Source organism: Gymnoscopelus braueri (assembly GCF_963280865.1).
Source record: "Gymnoscopelus braueri genome assembly, chromosome: 22".
NCBI classification, from domain to species: Eukaryota; Metazoa; Chordata; class Actinopteri; order Myctophiformes; family Myctophidae; genus Gymnoscopelus; species Gymnoscopelus braueri.
Window position 1 is genome coordinate 3299272 of NC_137624.1, and position 15152 is coordinate 3314423.

At 41.8% G+C, this 15152-nt stretch overlaps 1 protein-coding gene across 3 annotated transcripts in view; it reads left to right on the forward strand.

The window, feature by feature from the left end:
- Nucleotides 1-15152, forward strand: part of mast4 (microtubule associated serine/threonine kinase family member 4) — a 161793-nt gene that overhangs the window by 47273 nt on the left and 99368 nt on the right. The window contains exon 1 of one of the 3 annotated variants that reach the window (XM_080418564.1): nucleotides 7629-7733. The exons of the other annotated variants lie outside the window; for them this stretch is intronic. Coding sequence (XP_080274690.1) covers nucleotides 7695-7733 — 39 coding nt within the window. The 5' untranslated portion in view covers nucleotides 7629-7694. Of the gene's footprint in view, nucleotides 1-7628; nucleotides 7734-15152 lie in introns of those variants that run through there. 3 annotated transcript variants of the gene reach the window in all.

Genomic DNA, 15152 nt, shown 5'->3' on the forward strand with positions numbered 1-15152 from the left:
CCTCTCCTCTCCTCTCCTCTCCTCTCCTCTCCTCTCCTCTCCTCTCTATTCCTCTCCTCTCCTCCTCTCCCCTCCTCTCCTCTCATCTCCTCCTCTCCCCTCCTCTCCTCTCATCTCCTTTATTCCTCTCCTCTCCTCTAGGGTCGGGATCCTTTAGGATTTTAACGATTCCGGTTCCTTAACGATTTCAGATTCCTTGTTCTAAATGGACCCTTACAGGTCTGTTAAGGCCATTAAAGGGTGAAGACTTATTTCAGTACTCAACGTAGAAACTGGACAAGAAGCATAAAATACATAATCAATTAATACACAATAATATATCAACAACTCAAGAGTTAAAGATCTATAATGGTCCATTGGTTATACCAACTCTCCATCATTTAGCTGGGACCTGGAAACCCCTCAAGGACCACTGGTGGACCCCTGACCACTGGTTGAGAACCACCGTTCTAAACGATCAAGGAAACTCACGTCATTCCTGTTTGTCCGTTTGTCCGTCCGTTCCTTGACCGTCCGTGCCGTGGTCCATATCAAACAACATTTTCTTTTTGTTTATGCCGTCCTTAATCCTCTACCACCAGAATGGAACACAACCCTAATTAGCATCATTGGTAACACCTGTGAAGTTTGCCAGTTTGCCAGTTTTATTGTACTGCTGCCATATTCAGCCTCATACTGGGCGTCAGAACCAGGTGAATTACATTCTAATCAGTGCCAACACTTTAAGGCTGAGTTCCTGTAGGCAGGAAACCCTTCAAAATAAGTCACGGAGACCTGACGTTTGGACAGGAAACCCTTCAAAATAACAATAATAAGGACAACACATTGTGACCATGGAAAACCCCACTGCGGGTCCATTACAGTCCTTGAAATTAAAACTTTGAGAACCACTGGTATTGTAATTGTGTGGCAGACGTGAAGTCCACATGATACCATACCGTCACCAGTGGTGGAAAGTAACTAAGTACATTTACTTAACCCATTTTGGGCGGGAACCCCTATTTGTAACTATACCTTTCAGGACGGGAACCCCTTTTGGGGTTGTTGTTGCTATGTACAGTATATAGCAACATACATTTGTTGTAATCTTTGAATAAATATTTAAAGTTTTTCAGAAAACTTAGGTCAGGATTTAGAAGGGTTTTTTAGAATCGGCCTCAGGTCTAAATGGGTTAAGTACTGTACCTAAGTAAAATGTTGAGGTATTTGTACTTTATTTGAGTATTTCCAATTTCCAATACTTTTACTTTTACTCCACTACATCTCAGAGGCAAATATTGTACTTTTACTTCACTACAATTATTTGAGAACTTTAGTTACTTTTCAGATATAAATGATGGTATTATGAAACATACATTAACCACTTTAGCCCTATTTTATACATAGGCTATTTGAAAATAGCCGATCTACAAGCTCACAACGCGTTGCATCGCGACGCGTTCTGAGCTTGTAGATCGGCTATTTTCAAAACATTCAAACATTTTAGCACTTTTACTTTTGTTACTTTAAGAACATTTTGATGCCAATACTTTTATACTTTTACTCAAGTACATTTTTAGTTCTGGACTTGTACTTGTAACAGAGTTTTTGAGTACTTTTTCCCACCACTGACCGTCACAGTAGTTCTAGTCTTTGGTATAGAATAGAATTTCGCGCTCACTTCATGGCTGGGTGCCATCTACACACAAAGGTGGCCCCACACTGTGCAAATCTGATTTGTTTACTGAAAGACTTAGCGAACCATAGGCAGGCTTTGGGCTTATGTGCTGTATGATGACTTTGTTTCAGCTTACTTTACATTGCAGGGGCAGTTCCACCTGTTGAATAAGAACAACAGTCCTTCCCTCCAGCAGTGGGGGTCCCCCAAATGATTTGTGCTTAATGTGCGACATTGTTTTCTCACTCAACAGTCAGCAAACCAACATAATCGTATAAGTGTATACAGGGCATCTGCACATTTCTAAAGTGACAATTTAAGCACCTTTTACATACCTCTAAAATAAAAATAAGACCAATACTGTGTCAAAAGTAATCAACAAACTATACTATAAGCATTGGCCAAATTGTCAGACATTAACTAAGAAAGAGGCAAAAATTGTGTTGAGCATGTAGATGGGCTATTTTCACAATATTTACTTGTGGAACCGAGTCAAACTAAATGTAATGCCTCAACTCCTACAAGTCCAAGTGATTGTCAGGGTGGGGGGTCCCCAGTTAAAATAGGATTATTTTGGGGGGGTTGTGGCCTGAAACGTTTGGGAACCACTTAGGGGTGTGCCGATATATCGTCCCGCGATATATCGCGATACGTTTTCGTGACGATATGTATCGTTTTGGGGGAAAAAAATATCGTTTTGATTTTCTTTTTTTACAATAATAATAATCAGGCATGCAGACAGCCCCGAGATGAAAAGGGTGACAATATGTTGTTTTTTTTCGGGTCAGGTGTCACACTATTGCCCTATTTGGATTCAAAACGGCTATTGTAGCTTAAAAAGTTTGCATTTCTGAATAATGCAAAAACCGAATTATTTGTTTGCATTTGCTTTTTTTCTCCCCCATATATTTTCATAATACAAAAGTGCGTATCGAAAAGTTGTGAGCCCAATATCGTATCGTATCGTTTCGTGAAATTAGTGTATCGGCACACCCCTAGAACCACTGCTATAGAGCAGTGGTTCTCAAAATTGACACTTATTAGCCCGCGGACCCCCATTTGAAAATATATGCCAGGGACCCCCATAAGAGAACATTTTTACGGCTCTATAGCAGTGATTCTCAACCATTTTCATTTCAAGGACCCCCACTTTGACATGCATTATGCTACGGACCCCCATTCAACTCTTTTACTGCCATGGACGCGTTTTCGAGTCGATTGGTACTTGGTCCACAGTGCCATTGACTCGAAAACGCGTCGATTAGCTTTTTAATTGTTTAATAAACGATCGTGCTGTTCTCTGTAACATCCGTCATCAGGTTCCCTTTCTACTCACTTTCCACTCACCCGGATGCGGAAATAGCGTCATCCGTTTCCTGTTTCCGGTTTTATCTTGAAAAATTTGATGTCTAGCCAAAACCAGGGCAAAACCAGTTAACTCACACGGTATAAAAAACGAACGGAAAGCTCCGGTTATAATTTCTTTTCTCTGGACGACGAACAGTTATCCCCTTTGTGTTTACCAACGGTCTGACACGCGATCATAATATATATAAATGCTCTGTGGCCAGCTGGGGAGGTGGGAAATACGTGCATTATTGCCGGTATATGGTGCCTGCAGCCTGGCTGCGTGGGTGAAAAACTACCACGACAGCTCGCCTCTGAAAACTTAACCCTCTGGGGGCTGGATCGTCTTTGTTTACACACACGATCAGACGATGGATCATAATGGATATACAATTTCTGTGACCGGTTGAAAAGTTTATAAAATACGAAAATCGCTGGCACTGGGTACTATGGGATATTATGAATATACTCTGGCAGTCAAAGAGGCATTTCTATCTCTGGGACCCCAATTTATGTTGTAAAATCTATGTTAATTTAACTCTGAGTGTGTACAAATGGAACCAAATGGACCTGTCAGGGTCCATTTGGTTCCATTTGTACACTCTCAGAGTTACAGACCCATAAGGGTCCATTCCTAACTATCCATCATTTAGCTGGGGACCCCTTGGAACTCCCTCAAGGACCCCTGGGGGTCCCCGAACCTCACTTAGAGAACCACTACTACAGAGGACATAATACAAGTAAGACGCGCGAACGCGGTAAGCGAACGCAAAAAAAGAAAAAAAAGAATGAAAAAAAATATTGAAAAAAAAGTAACCAATAATTTTTTTTTTTTTTTTTTCAAAAAAAATCTGCGTTAAAAGGAGCATCTTAGAAAAATACAAATTCACAAAAAAAAAACTTGGAATGTTTTTGAACAATTCAACAAAGTGTTTGAAGTGCCTGTTTCACCCACTTCCGGGGGGCGGAGCCAAAATCCGAGCCCGATGTATTTGTTCGTAGACCCCCACTTAGGGGGGGTAGAAAAAGTTTGGGAGCGATTCGGGCACTTTTCATTTAACATGGGGTTTCAATGGGGAGTTTTTAGGAGCCTTCTCCGGGGCGTGGCTTCCGGGGGAAGGGGCGGGCTTAAACGCAACCTTGACAGGTGTGTTCAGTTTTCAAAGACCTTTCATTTGATGTATGGTACGTCTAAATTGGACATTTACTTATCTCAGAGGAGCTGCACACAGGCAGTGCACACAGGCAGTGCACACAGAGACCCAGAGACACACACAAGCCGAGCACGGTTTCATAGTATGCTCCACTTGCGCGGAGGCGCGCCTTCGGCGCGCCTCCTTCCGCTGCGTTCGCAATAACTTCTCATCCTCTCATTCACACTTCAAAGTGGAGGTTCTTTTCACTGAGCAGTGAAGCGAAGTCAGTTTAATGTAATACAAAGTTATTTTCTCACAGGAATATAACTCATTCACACTGCGAGGGGGGAGAGAGGCAGTGCTGAAGTATGTTACGTTTATGCAGTGTTGTAAAGTAACTAAGTACATGTACTCAAGTACTGTACTTAAGTACAATTCTGAGGTGTGTTTTTCTTTTACTTCTACTCCACTACAACTCAGATGCAAACATTGTACTTTTACTCCACTATACAATTATTTGAAAACTTGACTTACTACTTACTTTGCAATTATCAATTATTATATTATAAAACATACATTAACCACTTTAGCCCTATTTTATACATTTTCAAACATTTTAGTACTTTTACTTTTGGTACTTTAAGTACATTTTGATACCGATACTTTTGTACTTTTACTCAAGTCCATTTTTAATTCCGGACTTTTACTATAGTAACAGAGTACTTCTACATTGCAGCATTGATACTTTTACTGATGCAGGATGCAATTTGAATACAGACGTGAGAGAACTTATTTTAATTGCCTGCATTTTATTGTAAACCAAAAAATCATCTCTCCCACACTTATGCCAGTGTGCCAGTGATTTCATCCCTATGCCAATGTTGGCACCCGTGCATAAGGTTGCCAAACCCCTGCACTAACCTATCGTTCAAGCAGCGTTTGAAGCTATAGACATCATTCTGGTCCACGCTTGCTAACTGAAATCATCGAGCTCGGCTGCAGATTAGCAGTAAGGGGCTGGATTACTTAATATTCACCCAGAGCTGCCTGCCACACTGAATGGAAATGAACACCAGGCCAGGGAGAGAGAGAGGGGAGTTGGAGGGTGCAGAGAAGGCCGAGAGGCAAAGAGGAAACCCACTGAAGCAAGAGTGTGAAATTGTAGGATGGAATTGGCGGCCGTGGTATTTTGAAAATAACTTTTCTAAATGCTAATGTGGAGGGGGTGAGTGAGAGGTCACTGTCTGACTGGGGGGGGGGGGGGGGAGGAAACAAAACACAATCCTGCTGATTTCCAAGGTGACAGAATGAGTTGTAATCAATACAATGTGAAATCCTGAGTATTCACTTAAAGGAGCACTTCACCCATTTTCAACCTGTCTTTATTGACTCGTTCCTCACTAATGCTCATTTGACGATGGCACCTCACGTTGGCCCCTTTTCCTCCAAAATAACTTTCTGACTCTGTTTGACCAGAATGGAACAGAGCCTTCATTAGTATCATTGGTAACACCTGTGAAGGAAGCAAGGAAGCGACCCGATTTCTTTCCAATACGGTTGCTGTGCATAGAGCCTATTAGACTAATTAGACAGCGCAGCGCGTTTGGTGCCACTGTTTACAGGACGTATCATAGCTGCATCAGTGTGGACGCTCAATGCTCAATGTGAAAGGCGCTGTAGACCTGTTTTACATTAAGAAGAGGTCCTTCACTTGCTCTTAGTGCTGCCCAGTGCTTATATTGTGTCCCATTGCTCACCACTATCATTGAACACTGTTGTACATCGTCGCTGTCGGGCAGAAACCTCATATCTCCGTGTTTTTTTCCCATACATTTATGTCCTACTTCGCCATACAAAAGTGTCGCTTGTAGATCTTTGTAGAATAGTTGTTAAAAAAGGAAGGGTTTTGGACATACAAGGTTTCCTAGACCGGGGGGGTGGGGGGGTGGGGGGGGCTCTTGTCTTTGTCCTGAATGACAATTAAATGTAATGAGTCATTAATGACATCATCAACGCTGCAGATGGACACACTCTTTAACAGGAAGTGGAAGTTCATTGTTACACAGGTTGAGGCAGAACAATGCTGTCTGTATGCAGGATATATACATGCCGCATACACGCACGCGCACACGCACGCACGCACGCACGCGCGCGCGCGCATTCAAACACACACGGAAGATAACTGAAAACCCCAGAGAAATGAGTCTTGGGGGCCCTTGTTGACCCCCAGCGCGAGTGTGTACACACACACACTCTCGCTGCGCTGAATTAGAAGTGCCGTTTTTATCCTTCCTGGCTGTCCTTGCCCTTTCTCTTGCCCCTCTCTCTCTCGATTTTCCCCTCTTCCTCTCTCTCTCTCTCTCTCTCTCGCCCTCTCTCACCCCCACCACTCTCTCTCCCCCTCTCCCTCTCTTTCTCTCTCTCTTATCTTTCTGTCTCTCCCTCTATCTCTCTCGCTCTTCCGCTCTTTCTCTCTATCTCTCTCTTGCTTTCTCTCTTTTCTCCCCCCTCTCTCTCTCTCTCTCTCTCTCTCTCTCTCTCTCTCTCTCTCTCTCTCTGTCCTGAAGTAACAGGGGAGTGTAATCAGAGGAAGGTGGTCAGCTGACCTCATCTCCTCCAATCACATCAGTTTGTGGTGGAAGCATTTAGCAGCTGCTAAGATCACATTTAATCTGAAAGGGTGGGAGTAACTAAGTACATTTACTCAAGTACTATTACTTAAAGTACAATGCTGATGTACTTTACTTGAATGTTTCCACATTTTTGATAACTAATACTTTACTCCACCAGTTCTCAGAAACAAATATGATTTGACCGCTTTAGTTACCAATTACTTTACATATTTAGCTTATTATTTTAAAACATACTTTAACCACTTCAGTGAGGAGGGGGGGTAGAGGAGAGTAGTGGAGTGGAGGAGATGAGGGGAGTGGAGTGGGGGAGTGGATGAGAGGAGGTGAGTGAGTGAGGGAGGGGAGGGAGAGGGGAGTGGGGGAGAGAAGGGGAGTGGGGGAGAGAAGGGGAGGAGGGGAGAGGAGGGGAGTGGGGGAGAGGAGGGGAGTGAGGGAGAGGAGGGGAGTGAGGGGAGTGAGAGGAGAGGAGAGAGAGGAGGGGAGTGAGGGGGGAGAGGAGGGGAGGGAGGGAGGGAGGGGAGTGAGGAGAGGAGGGGAGTGAGGAGAGGAGGGGAGGGGAGTGGAGGAGGGGAATGGGGGAGAGGAAGGGAGTGAGGGGAGAGGAGAGGAGGGGAGTGAGGGGAGAGGGGAGTGAGAGGAGAGGAGAGCAGGGGAGTGGGGGAGAGGAGGGGAGTGAGGGGAGAGGAGGGGAGTGAGGAGAGGAGAGAGGAATAGAGAGGAGAGGAAGGAGAGGGGAATAGAGGGTAGAGGGGAATGGAGGAGAGGAAGGAGAGGGGAATAGGGGGAGGGGAGAGGGGAGGGGAGAGGGGAAAGGAGGGGAGTGGTGAGGGAGTCTCTACCCCAGACACACGGCACAGTGCAGCATGGCTGTGCTCGGTGCCGGTAAGAAAGCATGTTCCTAGCGTGTGCCTGCTGGGTGTCATGGACCAGTCCAGCATTCTGAGGAGGCGAGGGCTACAGGTAAAAAAAAACGGCTAAAAAACACGTTTTCCATGCGGAGCTAGTTTGTATGCATGTGCTGTTTGCAGGGGGGCTTGTGGACTGTCTGCCAATGAGCACAACACTGCTACGAGTTTGAGAACCTTTTGTACCAAGACCCGCGATAGATTTTTTTTTTACTCTGTTACCGTTAAGTGTTCAGAATCCAGAATCAACTTTTTATCGTCACATCTCAGGCTTACAGGTTGGACAGAAGCGGGTGACATGTTTTCTTCATGCGAGGTGGTCTGTCGTGTTGTCGTTGCCAGGAAAGGGAAGTAAAATAGAAAACAAAACAAGGTGAACAAGATTAAAAACAAGTCAGATTTTCATATATTACTAGAGATAAATTACATTATAATACGAGCAGTTTCAGGTATTTCAGATATCCATGAGAATGGCAGTGGTATCAACATTAACTTAACGTCGCTTTGCTGTTTTGGGCAGAAACCTTGTATCTTCATATTTCCACTTTTAATGTTTAATGTCTTTCTCATACATTAACCCATTTAGACCGGGAACGCATCTGTGTCATTTTAAGATTTATTTGGCTATTCAAAAATAGCAGATCTACAAGCTCGTAGCGCGTCACTCGGTGCCGCGCTACGAGCTTGTAGATCTGCTATTTTTTGAAAAATTGTGAAAATGTGTGCACATTTTTGAATATATATATATATATATATTTTTTAAAGCGACCAAAATCTGCGGCCAAAATAGGTCCTTGACATGAAAAAAGTTTGAGAACCACTGATATTATATAGCAACAGCAATTTAGAAGACACTTGTAGAATCCCCAGACGCAAAGATTTGAGTTAAAATGATCGCTTAAAACTATATATAGCCTATTTATTCAAAGATTTGCACACATTTTCACATTTTTTCAAAAATAGCAGATCTACAAGCTCATAGCGCGGCACTTGGTGCCGCGCTGTGAGCTTGTAGATCTGCTATTTTTGAATAGCCAAAGACATAAAAAAAATGACAGATGGTTTCCCGGTCTTGAAGGGTTAACACCCTTCTTTGTCATACTACAGTACAGAGTCACACACAAATACGCAAAAATAGCCGAGCTGCCTGCTCGCAACACCTCACGGCGCAAGCTTGCAGATCTGCTTTTTTCTTTTATTTTGAAGAAAAATATAAATTAAGTGAAAGTGAAAGCAGTTAAGTGTGGGTTTTATAATTAGTGAACCAATGAAAAGTATTAGCAAGAGCCTTGTTACTAAATAATAACTACATTGGATCCATTGGATCCATTGGAACGCAGGTTATTTTTTTCCCCTCCCATTTCCTGAAAAGTGTACGGTTTTAAGGACATAGGAGCTTTCCTCTTGACAGTGCATTGCAGTGTGGTTCCGTTATGTCGAGTGCACACGAGGCTCATGCGTAAAGAATTGTCACCTCTCCAGTTGAACCGTGTCGGGCAGTTTTATCAATGTGATACATAGTGGTGGATTGTGTTAGTAACTTAAGCCCATTAAGACCGGGAACGCATCTGTGCGTCATTTTTAGATTTCTTTGGGCTATTCAAAAATAGCAGATCTACAAGCTCATAGCTCATAGCGCCTCTTAACTCTTTAACTGCCAAAAACGGGAATTCCCGTCCGATGGCTCTATGGCTATCATGGCCAATGACGGAAAGACGAAAATATATTTTAAAAAAAAATTGAAAAAATTATTATTATTATTTATTATTATTTTTTTTATTTTTTTTTATTTTTTTTTTATTATTTTTTTGGGTTATCTCAAAGGAACTAGGAGATAACGCTATCCAAAAAATTGCTGCTACATTCACTTCAATGTTAAAAAACAAACGGAGGAAAAATGCACCTTTTTCCTGGCACTGGGACGACACAGTCTGAAATAAGTGTGGCAGTGAAAGAGTTAACACATATAGACCGGGAACGCATCTCTGTCATTTTTTAAATTTCTTTGGGCTGTTCAAAAATAGCAGATCTACAAGCTCATGCCGCGCAATGAGCTTGTAGATCTGCTATTTTTGAAGAATCGTGAAAATATTGTGCAAAACTGTGACTATGTATTTTTTTTTTAAGTGAACATTTGTAACTCATATCTTTGCTTCTGGGGATTCTACAAAATGTCTTCTAAATCCTAACAGTTTTTTTTTAAATGCATTTGGCCGTGGACCCCCCATCTCAAAGTATTTAGTTCCAGGGACCCCCAGAAGTTGTAACAGAGTTAAAAATGTTCCTTTTAAAAAAATACAAATTCAAAGATTTGCTCAAATTTTCCACGATTTTCAAAAAGAATAACAGATCTACAAGCTCATAGCATATGAGCTATATAAATGTATATCTGCTATTTTTGAATAGCCAAAGAAATCTTTAAAAATGACACAGATGCGTTCCCGGTCTTAATGGGTTAATGTGATACGTTTTCATTCCCTGTGTAAGACGAGTCTGTTTTGAATGAAACGTCGCATGGGCCCTTCAGTTGTTGATGTTGTTATTGATGTTGTTGGTTGACAGTTATTTTCCACAGAAGACTTATATATTTTCGTAATCTGCAAATATCAACCACTTAATCCCTGGCCTATATACTTCGTGAAAGTAGCCGATCTGCAAGCTTAGTTAGATTGGCTATTTTCACTATTATTGATTTAAAAAAAATATATATATATATTTTAGATATTATGTATTAATTTTGTTTTTGTTTTCAATGTTTAAAAACGTGCCCAAAATAAATGTTTTACATCAGGGTTAATGTGGTTAAATATGTTCCTCGTCAAATGTATCTTTCTTTGAGACTTTTATTTGAACAGTCTGGGTTTAGGGAGGAGAGCTGTGTGCTCACGCCAAATACATTGATTAGACTGTGTTTGAAGCTGTCTGTCTGTCTCGTCCGTCCGTCCGTCCGTCCGTCCGTCCGTCCGTCCGTCCGTCCGTCCGTCCGTCTATCTGGCTGGCTGGCTGTCTGTCTTCAATGTACAGATGACTTACTTTTTGATATTATACTGTTAAGACTGATGCTAGGTTCTTGGTTTACCTGTGATCCCTGATTACTGAGGCACGACACTGTCTCTCTGCTTCTGATGCATGTGTTCACCTTGCTTACTGTAAGTTGCTCTGGATAAAGGGCGTCTGCTAAACCAGTGGTTCCCAAACCTTTTAGCTCAAGACCCAAAAGAGAAATTAGACGCGTCGAGAGCTTGTAGATCTGCTATTTTCACTACTCCTTGAATGTTTTTTTTTATTTTTTATTTATGAAATGCTTTATACATACTGGAATAGTTTTTAATTGATGAAAAGCTGTGATGTCTTTGTTTAAACTTCAAACTTAAATCTTTTGAAATAATATATGAAGGGGATATTTACTCACAACCCATAAAAATCCTTGGGTCCGCGACCCACTCATGGGTCCCGACCCACTGTTTTGGAAACAGTGCCAAATTCCTAAATTGTAAATTGTCTGCCTGCCTGTCGGTCTGCTGGCAGCCGGGCTCTTCAAGCCGCATTGACATGTTTTATGATAATGGAGCCAATATTGACGCTCGGTGCCAAGCGGTGTTGGCTAGGAACAGCTGTCAACATCAAAATGCCATACTTTATTTCATATTATTGCATTGATTATGACATATAACGGCAAATGTAGACACTAAATAGACGTACGGACCAAAACCCCGGAAAAGGAGAGAGAAGGATTGAGCAATACACTGACTTTAAAGTTGGTCTAAGTGATATTTTCTTGTTTCAATACGTTTTAAATAACTTTATATTCTGATGGAACTCATTGCTATAGGTTGTCTTCAATGTTTTCAGGTCATGGACCCCCTAGTTGAGAGAGAGATGAAGCAGGGACCCCAACACTACATATTGTATACAATTGTGTCGCAGATTAAACCTTTTCATAGATTTCATAGATATTTGGATTCAAGTTAATGTGTATTTTCAGACAGTTGACCTTTAAACCCTCAATATTTAGTCAACTTGACCATTGGCTCTGTACTTGGTCTGGTCTTTTCCCCGACTCTCACCGACTCTCTGAAAATAGCCGGTCTATAAGCTCTACAGGATAAGTGCAATTTGAAGTGACACAGATAATCGTCCTGATTGGCTGAAATTCGCGACCCGCCTTGAAAATGTATTTTCTGTTTGTTAAAGAGCTGGAGAGACATGGAGACCCCTGTTACTGAACCAACACTATAGCAGGGGTGGGCTTTGATGATGGAGAGGGCCACTATATTTCCACACTCACTCCACAGGGCCACATTGCATATATTATACTGTCGGGCAGAAACCTCTTATCTCCGTATTTAATGCCCTACTTCGTCATTCTATGTCACACAAAAGTAGCAAAAATAGCCGATCTACACGTTTTGAGCTTGTAGATCTGCTATTTTTACTATTTAAAAAAAATTGGAATCCAGACATTTCTTTTGCTATTTTTGAATTGGAATCCTGAAGTTAAATTTGTATTTCATTTCAAATGCATTTAGTTATACTTATGTTAACTTTATGAACTTAAATACAAATACATTGGACGTAAAAAAGACTAGAATTTTAATACTACTCATTAAGCTACTAATATAGACTGAAGTAATTAAAGCGGGTCATGTTTGCATGTTTGGAATTGTAACAGCTGAAATCAATAATACATCAGTATTCAGTATTAACCTGCGGGCCACATTAAGTGAATGGGGGGGCGCATTTGGCCCCCGGTCCTCGTTACTACTATTACACACATCATTGTGTACACCTGTCCACAGGAGGCTTTTCTAAACGGAATAACTCTAATTTAAAACCCAATCAAGTACAATAATAATAATGATATTAATTATAATAATAACAATAACAATAATAATGCTAATGATAATACTAATTAACATCATCTAAATCAGACCAAATACATTAACTTGTGATAATTATGTATATATTTGTGTCCTGTGTTAAACACATTACCTGTCTGTCTCTAGTTCTAGATCCGTAGGCAAAGCGAACCACTGCATTAAACCGTTTAACTGGGGGGGATAAAGTGGATTACATTTAGTAAGTGTGCGTACACATCTTTGTTGGGGGGGGGGAATTCACGGCTGAATTGCTGTTCAGTTTTGTGAATAATGTTTCTTTGTCTAAACCATTAACACTGGGAAAGCATCTGTGTCATTTTAGATTTTAGATTTCAACCACTTTGACTGTTGTTTTATAATTTGGCTATTCAAAAAATAGCCGATCTACAAGCTCATAGCGCGGCACGAAGTGACGCGCTATGAGCTTGTAGATCGGCTATTTTTTTTAAATCGTGGAAATCTGTGCAAATCTCAATACATATATGTATTCTTTTTAAAGCAAACATTTTAAATCTTAATCTTTGCTTTTGGGGATCCCTGGAACAAAATATTTTTTAGGTGGGGGGGGCAAACAAATACATATCACTTTGGGCGTCCTTGACATGAAAAGGTTTGAGCACCACTGATATATAGCATCATATGTTTTTCAGAAAACTGTTGACTGATTTAGAAGACATTTGTAGAATGCCTCGGGTCTTAATGGTTTAATAAGTCTGAAAGGGATTTGCTCTGTGGTAACCAGTACTACTTTGTGAAACTACTGTGCTACGGTACAGTATGTGGGCTTATCCAAGGCTCTCCGAAATTGTAATTTTGTGCACAGCAGCGCTAATCTTCATGACCCTTTTGTTAGCGGTATTGTTTTTTTCTTTGCTTTTGTATTCCCTTTTCTCCCCAATTTCATCGTTAGGCCAATTCATTCCTCCCCACGCACATTGCTGTGTGTTGTCACTGCTGTTCTATCCTACCCGACTCACCTGCTGCCAGTGAGGAGCCCCCACCGGGTGGACTTAGAGCCTTTGTCCTACTCCTCCCGCCCAACACTCCCCGCTGACAAGCTCCGCCCACAGACCGTAGGAGTACGTGCAGTGACAAATATCACCCTCCCTGCCCGGCTTCCCTCCCCCCGAAACACGGGGCCAATTGTGTTCACATAGCCGCTCGGCAAAGCCGGATGCACCGCGGTGGATTCGAACCCCCAGACTTTACCACCTTGTTACACACCCGTAAGGGGCCATTTGGAACCCCCTCAAGGAACCATGCGGGTCCCTGGACCACACAGAGTCTATTTAGTGGACTATTTCTTTTGTGCTGTTGCCGTTGGTGGTCATGGCTGTTAGTTCCCACCTGATGTCATGTGTGAGTTCCGACTGCTCCAGATCATACTGAATAACGGCTAGCTTGCATAACGTCCTCAGACTAGGATTCAAGTCTAAGATACACAGGTCATTGGATGAGCTGTACGCTCCAAAGAGGAAGGCACGATCTCCCACCATGCAACAGCCCATTCTAGCCCTCATTTTGTTGCATTTTTCCGTGGGCTTCTTCTTCCAGGAGAAGGTCTTTTTTATTGAATTTCCACAGATCATAGAAGCTCCGGATAGGGCACTTGCCACCAGATATGTAGAGCTCTCCGTTGTAGGCAACGGCTGAGTGACCACAGCGTCCTTTTGGAAGAAGCTGTGGAGAAGGTGTGCTCAGCCAACCATGGGGTCCCCCAGCAAAAATGAATTATATATATACAGCATCGCAATGATTTTAACCACTTGTAAAATTTAAAAAAATCTTGAAAGTATTGGAACAATTTTCATAATTTTGATGTGACAAATCTTCTCTTATCGGTGTTCCTGGCACAACATGTTTTCAGATGGGGGTCCGCGGCCAATCACACATCAATTTGGGGGTCCTTGACATGAAAACGTTTTGTGTGTGTGTGTGTGTGTGTGTGTGTGTGTGTGTGTGTGTGTGTGTGTGTGTGTGTGTGTGTGTGTGTGTGTGTGTGTGTGTGTGTGTGTGTGTGTGTGTGTGTGTGTGTGTGTGTGTGTGTGTGTGTGTGTGTGTGTGTGTGTGTGTGTGTGTGTGTCAGCCAGCCATTCAGCTCCAATTGACAGTCATGGGAGGAAGAGACGCTAATCTCCGTTAAACTGCTGACTAGGACGGATGCCAGAACACATGCACACACTTTCTGATGCTCATTTTCAACAAGATCAGCCACAAGATCTACAAGTGCACGCTCAGTTCCACCTGTTGTGAGCTTGTAGATCTGATATGTTTTCTATGTATCGTACTTAATATTTATTTATTTATTGATGGGTTTATTCATTTATGTATTTGTTTATTGTTGATTTATTTATGAACTCTAGATTGCAGGCAAAAAGTCACTGCCTAGACAAAAAAATTGAGTGGCTAGCTTGTTTGTTTACTTATTTACTCCATGGGTTGTTTGTCTTTTCTTTTTGTTCTGAAATAGGTGAAAGATGACCTTGCTTTGCACCCAATCTCGCAGCTATTTAGGACGGCAATATATTAATAATATAATACACACTCCCCTCTGGTGGTATCTTAATGCAACTGCATGTATGTCCTTGGAAATT